The following is a 14,717-nucleotide window of genomic DNA, read 5'->3' as shown; positions in this document are numbered from 1 at the left end:
CCCAGTCCTGGGGCCTTATCACCATTCATCATGCTCAACGCCCCTGCCACCTCTTTTGAAAACGGCTGTTCCAGCTTTGAGCTATCAATTGCTGATAGCATGTCAAATTGCACCCCATCTAGCCCCGGAGGCCATTCCCCTCTTTGCTCGAAACATGTTCTGATAAAATCCAACAATCCCACCTTAATCTCGTCCTTCGATGACAGATCCACCCCATTTACCAGCATCTTACCTATTTGATTCACCCTTCAATAAGCAGTAGCCACCTGATGAAAACATTTTGTATTACGGTCACCGTTTTTCAACCACAACACCTTGATTTCTGCCTAATAAATATAATTAATAATTTCTAGCATAATTTTGATTTAAAATAAACACCGACTATGTCTAAGACCCATATTAACCCTAATCTTCAATACGTAATGTTCAAGGCTCATTCCTTGCACAATTCCAAATTTTCGATCTCTCTCTTTGTTCCATGTGCTGTGTTAGTTCCTGCTGTTGTTGTTTCTACTTGCAGAAGTCCAGGTACTTCTAATAAAAGACACTCGAGAAAAATGTTATCTCCTTTGGGTTGGAGGAGATTATTTGAATACTAGTTTGCAACCAATTATTGAAAGTTGCATCCCTATATTTACATTCCTGGTTCGAACATTCTGAAATTCTTTGGATACCCAGCAAAAAAAAAAACAATCAAGATTGGTATTGAGTGACCAAGCTAGAGCTGACACCTGTTCAAAAAAAAAAAAAGCTAGAGCTGACACAGGTAACTCAGCTCACTTCCTTATCCAATTTGTTTAATAATTAATAATGATGTATCATGTTTGCCATACCAACGTGGTCCGACTTTAGCTTTGCTCAAGATATAGTCAGTGTCATGTTCCCTGCCTCTTAGAGCACCCATTAACCCTTGGGCACATGCATTGAAGATTTATTTTTAATGAACTGCACTCTACTGAGGAGATTTATCACTTTCTGTATTTAAAAATGTAAATATTTGTAATTTCCAAATGCAGTGTATAATACTATGGCTTAATTGTTGTTTGTTTCCAACATTTCATGATAATGACCCATTATATGATTATTTTATTCTTTTTGTTGTATTGTCCATAACTTTGCAATGGCTTTCTATTTATATATATTGTTCTGGCTGCAGAATTTTTCATGCTCTTTTGCTGTCTTGCTGGTGGCTTAATCTCTCTCCCTCTCTCTTTTTTTTTTCTTTCTTCTTCTTCTTCTTCTTCTCTCTCTCTCTCTCTCTCTCTCTCTCTCTCTCTTATTATTATTTATTCATTTTTTTTTTGTGTGTGTGTGTAAATCCTGATAGGCAAGGAGGTTGTTACTAGATCCAGCTATTCACGAAGAGTTCACACGTTTAAAGGTGCATGTTCTGGACTCTTATTCCTGATTCCAACTTGATTTGTTTCTGTTTTTTTAATTTTTAATTTAATTTTATGTTTTAAGTAGATGCTTTGCTGGCATTTGTTTTCTTATGTATTAAATGCACATGGTTGGCTTGTATAATCTGCTATTATTTAGGATGTTATTGTAGCATATGGTTGTAGCCTATGAAGCAGCAACACTTCAAAACGGATGCCATGTCCGTGTCGGACATGTATGGGACGCTAACACTCCGGGGACACGCATGTCCACATGTTAGACACACCATGTGGTGTGTCAATTATTTTTTTTTATTATTGTTTTTTGTAGGACACTTTGGGGACACACATAACCTATGTTTGGACACGCCTCAAGACAACTTTGTGTTTTTTTTATATATAATTTTAGATAGATGATTTGGGGTCAAAAGTAAAATATATGAAAACACGGGATAAGTGAAAACATAAAAATACACCCACATCTACATTAATGCTTCTTGTATCTTTGTGTCTTAAATTTATATTCATATATATAGCAAATAAAAATATATAAAAAATATTTTTTTGGCACATGCCTGCCGTGTGTCCTATTTTTTTCAAAATCACCTTTTCTCATATCCGTAGCTGTGTTTTTGTCCATGTTTGTGTCTATGCTTATTATGTTGTAGCATACAACGTTGGCAAAATACCAGTATTTGTGGGTTATGGCGCTGAGGTGCATAACTTTTGTTTGTCTATATGCCAGCTCCCAAAGTTTTCTAGTTGACTTTTAGTTGAATTTACAATTTCCCTTCAAGTTCAAGTAGCTGTGGACTAAGGTTTATGTTTGGAAACACTATGGATTTATATTTTTCATTGTGTATCCAAAGAGTTCTAGAGTGAATTATGATTGTTGCATCTATCAGAATCAGTTATCTAGTTAAAGAATAAATTGTTTTTTATTAATAAATCTAGTGAAACTGTGAAAGAATGAATAGTAAAAATTAGGGTGGTACAAAACCCGAATCACCTGATGAATCCAACCAATCTGATCCAAAAAATCAAGAAATGGACAGTTTCGTATGAAAGAACGGTTGGCTATGGGTAGTTTGAGGGTTTGTTTGGGAATTGGCTTTTTTAGAGACTTTGATTTTTTACGAAAAGATGTGCAACAAAAGTAGAGAGAATGTGTTGATCTTTTGTGGTGACTTTTTGGCTAATTTTCTTCCCAAATGAACCGAGTAAAAACTCTTGATTATTCGAACGCTGCAGTTTAATTCTTATCGCAATTGACAAACTTGATCCGACCAATAACCGTGTCACTGTTTTATTTGCAGTCCAAATTACACTTATTTATAACCATCATAACCTGACAAAGAAGTCCTCATCGGACTGTCTTCTTACATATTCAATTCCTACTCTCTTCTTCTCTGTCACACACATTCAATTTTCTCTCTCGCTCTCTCTCTCTTTTGGATTCCTCCATCACTTGCTCATGCCTCCTCTGCGCCTCTCTAATTGAAAATATCCATCACCCCCCTTCTCCCCCAAATTCCCAACCCACTTTGATTATTCAGTTTCCGGCACCCATCTGGTGACTCGATGATGAGGATTGAAACCCTAGATTGGGTTATTCGTAGAGAGTTGATGGTAAACAACATGCAATCGGAAACCACTCGCAACATGGATGAACAATTGTTGAAGTGGCAAAACAAGTTTTGATTTATGGGCAGTTCATTTGTTTCTCTTTTCCCCTTGTTTTTATTTTATTATGGGTTTATTACACTTTATATGCCCAAACTATCACTAAATTATCTACTTTGTTCTTGAACTATCGATTGAGTATACTAAGTCCTTATAGTATATAAATCAAAGTCTATTCAGTCCCAAACTATCGATTGAATCTATTAAATTCTTAAAAATATTAAATTCAAACCTATTTAGTCCCTGAAAAGATTACAAAAATAAAATATAGGCCCATAAGTAATATAAATTATCTAATTCTACTTGTTTAGTATATTTAGTACTCGTAATTTTTTGTACGATTGAGAAGCTAGACTCTAATACTAATTTAAATACACAACGAAATAAAACACATTTTAAAGATAAAATAATTTTTTTTTTCCAGATTTTTCTGTAATAAAATCTTAATTAGGACGGGTCTTTTACTAATTTATAATATTTGTGGGCATAGTTGTTTGAATCGTACGATTCGTGATACGATTCGTACAATTTGATATGATTTTTGCATAGGACAATACGAATCGCACCTTGGAATCGGAAAATTGAAAGAATCATTTGATTCAAACTCTAAATCGTGTGAACCTCTCGGAATCGCCAATGCATCTGATTCTAAACGATTTAGATTTCATTGTGTTTTTTTCACTCTGATTTCTGAAATGAAAACTAGTAGACTAGTTGAAGATCAAGCTAGGGCTTGTGAAGAGAGAAATCAAAGAAAGAAGCGGAACAAACCTACCATTGAAGAAATCGAGCAATAGTTTTATTTCTTAATACCCAAAATCTAAAGGTGTGTAAAGAAATCAAGTTAGGGATTGTCTTCTTCTCATTGTCGGTAATCTCTCGTTGGGTAATCTATCGAAGCTTATCTCTTCTCCTTCGTCACCCAAAAAGCTGCATTTTTTGTTGCCTACCTTGTTGTCTATTTGTGGGTCTCTTTCCTTTAATAATATTATATATATATACTATGAAGTATGGGTACTTCGACAAACATGTCGGGTGCTTACCCGTGTATGATACTTCGTATGGTATTTTTGCACACGTACCGGATACACGAAACACGTATTTAAATTTTTCTTCTTAATTTTTGGCATATCCAAACGTATTAAGGCCCCGTTTGGGAACAGACTAATTTAGTAACTTTTTGGCTATTTGGCTAAAATATGAGCTAAAAAAAACTAGTATGTTTGGGATGACTTTTTGGCTTATTACGAAAAGATGTGCAAAAAGTAGAGAGAAAAGAGAATCTTTGACTTTTTAGTATGGGTTGTTGGCTTTTTGGCTAATTTAGTAACTTTTTGACTTTTGGCTAAAAAGCTCGGTTGCCAAACGAGGCCTAAGTATATACTCAAGCCGTATCGTACCGTACCTCAATTAAAATAATATTTCTTCTACTACATAGATAAAATTCCTTTCACTAGACTTGTTTTTTATTTTTAGTGTTATAATTGACATGATTTTAAAATTAAGTTATGGTTTGTAAGTTATTTAATATAATGACATTTAATTTTGGTTTATACCTTTACTTTTAGCATCAAGGTACTATTTGACATCCCCTATATTAGCACACTTTTTGATCTTTTTATTTGTTTGGGTCACATCACCTCTTTACTTTTTTGTACATTTTTTTTATAAAAAGTTTAAAAGTATACTTATTTGGATCATCCCATTATCCCTCTAAATGTTAATTATAGGCTGGATCTTAACAAATTAAACCATTTAATCAATTTTAGCATTACTCCAAATTAAAAATAAATATTTTTTTACAAATGTACCAAGCCCAAGCCGTACCCGTATCCTATTTTTTTTGGATTTTATTGTATTGACATACTCATATCGTCATACTCATATCGTACTAGTACTAGTACTCGTATCTGTACCCGTGGTTCATAGTATATATATATAGTATATATTACGTAGTTGTACACACCACTTACACTATAATAAATAATATATAGTGTACAATATACTTTAGATAAATTATATATTATATATAACAATATAGTGATTCATAAAATTTTTAAATTATTATTTTTTCATTTTAAGCACTATATTTGTGATTTTATATGTATATATATTTTATAAAATATATGTGTAATAATGTGAATCTTACGGTTCACAATTCGATTTGATTTACAATTCCATTCGTGATTTGACAACCATGCTTGTGGGTACATATTTTATTTTTATAGTTCTCTCAGGGACTAAATAAGTTTGAATTAAATATTTTAAGGACTTAATAGGTTCAATCGATAATTTAACGACTAAATAGACTTTGATTTATATACTTGAGGGACTAAGAAGACTCAATTGATAGTTCCAGAACTAAATAAACAATTTGACAATAGTTTGAGGGTAGAAAGTGTAATAAACCATTTTATTATTATGTGATTTCTACCTTCATTTGGAATTCCTTGAAAACCCTTTTTCTTTTATTTTTTTTATTTATTTTTGGTGATATTCTTCTTATCCTTTGTGATTGAAACCATCTTTCTTTTTTTTTCTTTTCTTTTTTTTTCTGCCTGTCTTTTGTGTGAGATTTTCTGTGACCCATGCAACTTGACCAAAGCTGCTTGCAAAACCGGATCTTGAAAACGCTCGATTTCAAACACCACATCGATCGATAGTGGCTGAGTACATGTTCAACTCGCCATGGTCGGATCAGTTGATGGGCAAACCGACCCGACCCGACCAGTGAACCCTAGTAAAAATGTTTATTATGCACATTGCAAAATCTTGGCATTGTATTGTATTGTGTTACAATAATCTTCGGTTAAAAGAACATTTTTGCTTTAATCACATAAACCCAAATATATGAACAATTGTTGGTGTTTTGAGTCAATTGAGGACAGATGTATAAAAGGATGGCACCGGTGGCTGTATAACCAGTTGCTTTAGTGGCAACTGCAATCATGATGGTGATGGTGGTGGTTGGTAGTTAGGTAAGTGGTGGTAAAGGGCCGTTGTGATAGTGTTGGCAACAAATCGTTGAGTACCTGCTCAATTTGCCATTCTAAACTCTTAAATGTGAGTGCTCTACCTGAAGGACCAGTCGACAGTGAGGCTGGGGACCACCCTTGAGGACCTCGAAGCACTTTATGTCCTGAAGGTCTCATGCAGGAAAAAGTTAAGATGTGGTGGTTTTGGAGTGGCTATTATGCTTGTGGTATAGGTTGTGGTAGGTTGGTATTAGTTGCATTGGTGGTCTAAATGCTAAAAGTTGCAATGTTGAAATGCAGACAATTGCATGTGACAAATTCCTGGAGAAAAAGAAAAATTAGGTCTAATCTGCTTGGTATCTTATGGTTATTATTATTATTATTTTACTATGATGACTCCGCACCTTGATTAAAATCTTAATCACAGTTCTGAAGCATTAGGAACACTTGGGAAATATGGCACTTTCAGCTTCTGAAGCATGCTTCCCTTTTTTGAGGTGCTTTGATAATATATTTCACACCTATGAAGCGCGGACACCTCTCCGGTAGATATGGGTGTCCGACACGTGTCGGACATGGACACACGGCGGACACTCTCTCTAACGTGTCCAGAAATTTTTTTTTTTTTTTTTCCAGTTGGACACTTTGCGAACACGCTCACAGACACTTGAGGGACACTGTGAGGGGAGAGAGAGAGAGAGAGTTAGTCGCTCACCTGTAAACCCTAGGCGAAGCTGTTGAAACTTTTGAAAGTCCCTATTGAAGCAATTGCAGATTCGCAGGTAGCTCTCTCTCTCTCTCTCTCTCTTCTCTTCTCTTCTTCATCTCTCTTCGTCTCATCGTCTTTGTTCTTCTCCGTGATTAGTTTTCTTCTTTTCTTTGTTTTCCTTTAGACTCTGTTTTGTAGTCTCTCTCTCTCTCTCCCCTCTGTTTCTTTCTCTCTCTCTCTCTCTCTATTTTTTTTTTCTTTTCTTCTCTCTTTTCTCTTTAATTATATATTTTTTGAACCCCTTTTATGAGGTCAGCTATTGGCTAAGAACAAAAATTTGGCAATCCCTCTATTTTTTAATATTCATCTTTGGCCCTAACATGCATAAAGCAAATTAATTTTATTTGAAGAAAAAATAAATTTCTTGAAATTGCTCAATTTATTTATTAGGTAAAGTGCTGAAATTGATGAATAGTTGTATATATATATATATATTTTAAAATATTTATTAATGTTATTTTGCATTGTTTGTTACTTCTCAATTTTTTTTTATTATAAATTTTATGACAAATAATAAATAAAATTATATATTTTGAGCGTCTCCCCAGCGTGTGGTGTCCTATATTTTGTGTCACGTGTTTCTTAGCTTCACACCACTGTTTTCTCTTACCTAGCTTGATGATACTACTAAGGTGGTTAGGTAGTAGACGTTTCTGTTATCCCAGATAGAAACGATTTTTTCCAAGTAATTTGGCTGCTCTTCTCTCTCATGCATGGACAGTAAATGCATAAGATTAGTTGTGAGACATGTCAGTTTATGGACTCAGTTTTTTTAATCTTGTGATGTCATTTTGGATTACACAACAGTGGATGATGAATCTGTTTGATCTGTTCGTGTTATGTGTTTGTGTGCATGTTGCTAAATATATGTCCACATATTTTGAAGTTGCTTACAATTATTTATTTATTTCTTTGTTTATCACAACCACAGAATTTGGTGGAGGAGAAGGATAAGAAAATAAAAGAGTTGCAGGATAATGTTGCTGCTGTCAATTTTACACCACAAAGCAAGATGGGCAAGATGCTGATGGCTAAATGTAGGACCCTGCAGGAGGAAAATGAGGAGATTGGAAACCAGGCTAATGAAGGAAAGGTACTGGGTTATTGTATTTGTATAATACATATTTTTTATGTATTCAGATATTGCATGGAGGGAGAGTTCAAATGGATAAATTGTATCAAAGATTAAACTACGTTTATATCAAGTCTCTTTTACTTCTATGACGAAATTGGAAGATTAAATTTTGGGTTAAATGGGGTGGGATGTGATGTCCGATGTTTCTGCGATCTGCTGAACAAATTATTATTATTATTTTTTTAATTTTTATTTTTTTACCATTTTAGCTTTGGGAGCGCATATATGTTGAAACCAACACGTAATAAGATTTTTATGGTCAGTGTCATTTAACTATGTTGAAACTACGTTTATATCAAGTCTGGGTGGGATGGCATAATGGACTTTTGCCTCGTATATGCTTAAAAGGTTTGGTTGATGGATGTATTAAACATTGTTTCCTCTGACAGATTCATGAGTTAGGAATGAAACTTGCTCTGCAGAAATCTCAGAATGCGGAACTCAGAAGTCAATTTGAAGGTCAGCCATTCATCACCTGCTTCTTGAACCATAAATTGGGCCTGTTGTAATTTATTACATGTTTAATATTTTGTTGCCAGTGATTTCAAAATATATATATATATATAAATAAAGAGAAAAGGAACACATTGCCAGTTTGCCTGTGTTTTGTTGGGTCTATTAGACTGGGGCAAACGCCTGCCTCGATTTGATTGGTTGAGCTTTTGTTGTTTGATAAGTAGGAATACTTTGTTTTTTTGGTTTTTGTTGGAAAATGTTTTTATGGTAATCTCACCCTAAAGCAAACCAAAATCCACAGAAAAGGCATGGAAAGGATTCCAAGGTCTACATTTGGATTTAAAATTAGTAAGTAATGCACCCTCATATCTACTCTCAACTGAGATCGAATGGTGTTGCAGTTTACTCACAAAATATAAGGAATCGGATTAACAGAAGAATTACTGCCCTTGTGGTTAAATAAATAGAATTATTTTTCTTCCTTCCTCTGAAAATAATGGAAGTAGTAGTAATACTGTCTCAAGTTCGACATAAAATGATTAAAATAGGAATAGAATTGGCACCCTATTTATATTTGATTTGACAGTTAATTTATCAATTTATGTGTATATTGGAAGAAAATATTGTTCTGTATTCCCGTTTGTCTTTGATGAAGTACGACAGAATTTTCGAGGTTCCTTTTTTTATTTTGTTACATAGTAATGTTGCTTTACAACTTATATTTCGCATTTTTTTTTATTACAGTTTTTTTTCATGTTATAGGCTCATCTCATTTATTAATCTTGTGTTGTTGCATACAGGATTGTGTAAGCTTATGGAGGGACTGACAAATGATATGGAAAAATCGAACGAAATGGTTTTCATCTTACCTGTACATCTTTCCATTTCCCTATTCAATGTTGGGTAAAACATATTATTATGAAATCTCCAAGAGATGTGTTAAGCTCTGATGCTCCTTTGGTTGCCAGTAGTGGACAGGATAGAAATGAAATCTTTGGACATTCATACAAGAATATTATGGGTAGTTTTATATTCCATTTTTATTTGTCGTCTTCTGGACAACTAGCTGGAGCATTAGGGTGTGGGCAACCTTGGAGGTTTATATTCCCTGCATCCAAGTGTAATGCCTCTTTTTTACATCTTTGCAAAAAGTTGGTCCTTTTAGGCCAAGCTTATCAATCCCACCTGGTTTTGATTGGGAATTTGCATGTTTATAAGGTCCATCAAGCGACAATGACACTATTTTGACAGGACCCGTTAATTTTGGGTGATGTTAAAGATTATACTGCTTTTGTTATTGCTGTCCAATTTAGCTGCCATTTGTGTTGGGACACTAATGCAGTTTAATATGAGGCTTACATGGCAATGTAACACTAGGTGTGTTAATGTTGCTGGAAAATGATCACGAATATTTCTGTAAAAACTAAGGCATGTGACATTGACCTATCATCTGCTGTCCAGTTGGTTGGTCATGTGATCGACTTACCATATTAGGACTGTTGGATTGTTGTTTATGAAAAAGCTGCATGTTCAACTTTCAATTGGCCATTAATGGTTTAATTTAATTATGGCTTTAGCCTTAAATGTTTCAAATGTTACAGCTTTTTGTTAAAGAATCTCTGGTATGGTTTAGATGGTCCAAATTGGCAAGAAATTATGTCTTTTTATCTAACACTGAACACGCAATGAGAGCTGAGATTGCTTGATTGAGATGTGCAATTTGAACATGGGTTCTATTCTGTTGCAGGTGCTTATCTTGCAAGATAGTGTAGAAGAGAAGGATGATGAGATCACAAGGTTGAAGCAGGAGTTGCAGCAGAGGAGCATAGTGGAAGAGGGGAAGACTGAGGTAGCTTCTGATAAGAAAGATGGTGACATCGACGGAGGGATGCTATGTCCTGAAGCAGAAACAGAGAGTTAGTAAACTTACATATCCGAAAGGACTCCCCCCCCCCCCCCCCCCCCCTCGCTGTCTGTATATTGTACATTAATTTTGGTCTTCTATTTTTCTTGACTTAAATTTTCTGTATCTTTTAGTAGGCCAATAAATTTTGAGACTTGGGAATAAATTCCCAAAGCTGTTGTAACATGATGCATAGGCATGATTTTTGAATGGGACTGCCCCCTTTCCCAACCCTACCATTAAATGGTTGATTGTGGAGGCTGCAAAATGGGAATTGGGAAGTTCAGGACAACACTATGGATGACATTCCTCTCGCTAACCTGCTGGACCGCATTCCATTTTTTTTAGTGTGCATACGGGGATTGTGTTCATTATCAGGTTAGGGTTTAGAGAATATGTGCTAGAATGAAACCTATACTTTGTTATCATATTAATGGGTAGGCAACCATAAATGTTTTCAAATATTTGGAATTGGTTTTTGCAGGATTTGAAAATGATGAATGTTTTTGAACTTTTCATTGTTTTTGTTTTTGAAAACACAGAAAATGAAAATACAACTAAACAGGTTACTACAGTTCTCTTACAAGTTTATAGTGCATTTAAAGGTTATAGGATGTCCATTCAATAATTTTACTCTTTCTCAATATATTGTAGGGTACAAGAGTTGAATCCTAAGTTATTCTTTGTTTAGGCAGGCTGCATTAGATAGGATTAACATTCTTAAATTTATTAGCTTTAGAATTATGGATGTCTTTGGATTGTATATCATATCCTTTATTTGGATTGGTTTAGGATTGTGAGGATTTAATAAGTTTTTTTTTTTAATTTTGTAATTTAGTCAATTAGTCTAAGCTTTTCCTTAATTTCCCATTTTAAATTTCCCTTATTGGGATTCAATATTGCTGCCATATGGGCGATAGCATGTCTAGGTGGATTATTATTTTGAATTTTAATTTTTTTAAGTCAAATGTGCGATTATATATTTTATTGGATTATTAATATGCAAGCAAATTTTATTTTATCGGTTGTGATTTAGTCTGCAGATTATCTCCTTTCATTTGGAAATACCAGTTGAATCCATGAGTTGGTTGGTTAGTGTGAGAATTTGATATACATATGATACTTGCATCGAGATGTCCTTGCCATAGAATTTTGAAAATGACATAATTATTTACGGTTTGTGAATTGAAGTGTATTATTAGGATCGTTAATAATTTAATAGAAAAGAATAAAATATCCCTATATAGGTAATTTAAATGTGTGAACTACGAATATTTTTGTTATATGTTTGGGAAACAAAATATACTTTAATCCTTTATGTTTTATTTAATGTGATTTATCTTCTTAAAATTTGAAAATAAGCATATAACCTTTTAATGTTCAGTTTAATGGTTCAATTCAGTCTACAAACTAGAAGATAATTGTGTGGTTATTTTTAAATTACAACTAGGCAAAAACACAAGGGCTAAAGTAAAATTTGCGCTTAATATAATCCCAAGTCCATGTGCCCGAAACAAACATGTCACAAGTGTACATGAGTTCTGGCCGATGGCCCACCTGTTATATTCATGAATCATGTTGAAGACGAATATGGAATTTAACAATACGCCGTATTATTAAGTGGGGTTGGTATGTTGAAGATGAATATGGAATTTAACAATACGCCGTATTATTAAGTGGGGTTGGTGTGTTTTTATTTTTGGTTGCTAATGTTAGGGGACCTGGGCCTGCTGCTGTGAGCCCGTGGAGGTTTTTTTTCGAGTATTTTTCGATGATCTGAACTGTTCATATTATTGGATTCGTTGTGTATATCATTCACATAAAAAATCAAGTTAATCAGAAATCCGTAACCCTATGATCAGTTTCAAATTGTTTTACAAAAATTATCAAAATAATATTAATCGTTTATTTTTTAAAAAATAAATGTACTCTTGTTATAAAGTTATAAATTTCCAATCAATTAGATTTTTTGCATGATTAATCTATTTAACAAACTTTACAACATGAACCGTTCAGATATTCAAAAATCCTTCACGCACAGTAGATTCCCCCCCCCCCCCCCAACACACACACAGAGGTTCAATGTTTGTTAGGTGTGAAGTGAATCTTGTTTAGCTTTTCAATTTCTCGACACCCTGAATCTGGCCTGGATTTTCGGAATGGGGATACTCTCAAAACAAGAATTGACAGTCCCATCACCTTTTGTTGTAGCATTGGAGGAAAACAGAATGTTTGTGAAGACATATATTTATGACAACAAAGATTCAATATTATGCCTCTTTCAAAAGTTGCAATGATGCATATCAAAGATTACTAGAGGGATAAAGTGCATTGCACTGGTTTTACTTTTCCTTTCGAAAGTAAGAGCATCTTCTGCTATTTAAAGTTATTAGCATTAAAGTTAAACAATACAACAAAAAAAAAAATCATACATTAGTTAAATAAAATAAAAATAAATTGAAATGGAATGATAATTTTTAGGGTGCATGGTTCCGTTTTGAAATAAATCAAGATTAAATCACTGCCTCTGCTTTCATAAAGTTTGAATTCAAACCGAATCATGATAATTTTGGCATCAAACCAAAGTAAACCAAGATAATGCAGTTTGGTTTAGAATCACGATTTTTATAAACGTTGTACTCATTCATTACATGATCACAATTTGGTCAAATATTAAGTAATATGTCATCATTTTATAAACAAAATTGTTTAAGTAGTTGTTTAGAACTAGTTTTACTATTGTACATGAACACACTTGCAAAACAATGTAGGGTTAACAACTTACAAATATATATGAGATACTAATTATATGTAAGTGTATATTGAATCTGTCTAGTTCAATTCCAAACCAAAACCATAATTATAAAATTATGGACCAAACCGTGAAGTATGGATCACCTATTTTATGAACCAGGATGGAATCATCATGCATTGAAAAAAAAAAAAAAATGCAGTTTTGTTTGATTGGACAGATTTGTGATTTTATTTACGACAATGCTACGTAGCTCAAATTTTGTGGCTCAAAAGTGGCTCAAATGGCCAAAACGACGTCGTTTTGAGTACAGAACAACATAAAAATGGCCAAAACGACGTCGTTTTGGCTATTTGAACCACAAAATTTGAGGTACGAGACATTTTCCTTTTACTTATTATTTTTTTTCTCATACCTAATCATTTCCTTGTAATGATGGATGATAATTATGTTTGTAATGCATTTTTCATAATTTTTGAAAAATAAATCAAAGATGAGAATAAATATTTTGATAGATGATCATTCAATTCTAACTCAATCCAATTAACCAAACATAGCATAATATGTTGTGTTAAAATAGCATTATGTTAATTTATACTACACCTTCAGACTATTTTATATTACACCTTTGGTCAGATGATTTTTGTAAAAGTTATGTCTATACTATTATAATTGGAGTTTAATTTATTACTAATTACAACTACGTCAGGTAAAGATAAATTGAGTGAGTGAGAGTTAATTTAACAAAAAAAAAATTTATGCACAAACCCATTTATTATTATTTAAGCTTCACATAAAAATTAATAAATTGAAATACTATTAAAACAATAGTGGTTGAAGAACGGTGATTGATATGTAAATGAATAAAAGCCCATGTTAATCTCTTGCCAAATAATCCGGCATTTGGCATAATGGTTGTGTAGCATTATTTGTAATGTGAGGTCTTAGGTTCAATTCCTATGGGGAGGAATTTGACACATTCTTTCTCTTCCGTTATCAACTATGCTACATCCCACCAATATAGCAACCACTATTTTGACCCCCCAATGAGATGAAAGAGAGAGGGATGTGGAATATGAGTTCACCTCCTTCACATAGTCCACTCTATCTTATTAGGCAGAGAGTATCACATGTTCATACTCTTTCACCAATCATCACCCAACATATCCTCTCATGTTCCTTAATCACTCAATACAAAATCATAATACCTCATATTTTCCACCAATCATAATATCGTGGAACACCACGTGACTGTACTGTTCATACTCATTCACCAATCATTATCCAACATATCCTTTCATATTCTTCAATCATTCAACACAAAATCATAATACCTCATATTCTCCAATAATCATAATATCATGGAGTACTACGTAACTGTACTTCCGTAATACCCAATAATCCCCCTAAGTGGTAGGGATTGTATTAATGTCCCATCACTTATGTTAATAATCACCCCAAGTGATAGGGATTGTATTAATGTCACCCAAAGTGGTAGGGATTAATGTCCCATCACTTATGTTTATCTTTTAATACATAAGGTAACTAGAACTAAAATAAGATTATGATCTGTATAATTGAATTTAAAATTTAAAATTGAAATGAATTTTAAAAAATCAACATGAGCAATTTGAAAAAACATAATAATAATAATTTAGAACATAA

At 33.4% G+C, this 14,717-nt stretch overlaps 1 protein-coding gene across 3 annotated transcripts in view; it reads left to right on the top strand.

The window, feature by feature from the left end:
• LOC114282756 (FKBP12-interacting protein of 37 kDa) overlaps positions 1-10,592 on the top strand; it is a 35,817-nt gene extending 25,225 nt beyond the window's left edge. The window contains exons 10-14 of one of the 3 annotated variants that reach the window (XM_028225502.2): positions 1,328-1,381; positions 7,738-7,899; positions 8,331-8,400; positions 9,198-9,253; positions 10,145-10,592. In XM_028225502.2, coding sequence (XP_028081303.2) covers positions 1,328-1,381; positions 7,738-7,899; positions 8,331-8,400; positions 9,198-9,253; positions 10,145-10,318 — 516 coding nt within the window. In that variant the 3' untranslated portion in view covers positions 10,319-10,592. Of the gene's footprint in view, positions 1-1,327; positions 1,382-7,737; positions 7,900-8,330; positions 8,401-8,698; positions 8,847-9,197; positions 9,269-10,144 lie in introns of those variants that run through there. The other 2 variants (XM_028225501.2, XM_082909951.1) reach the window with 2 other exon arrangements.
• Positions 10,593-14,717: the final 4,125 nt, after the last annotated feature.

This window comes from Camellia sinensis, chromosome 15, assembly GCF_055761805.1.
Source record: "Camellia sinensis isolate YWXY chromosome 15, ASM5576180v1, whole genome shotgun sequence".
NCBI classification, from domain to species: domain Eukaryota; kingdom Viridiplantae; phylum Streptophyta; class Magnoliopsida; order Ericales; family Theaceae; genus Camellia; species Camellia sinensis.
This window is presented reverse-complemented; position numbering and strand designations above follow the sequence as displayed.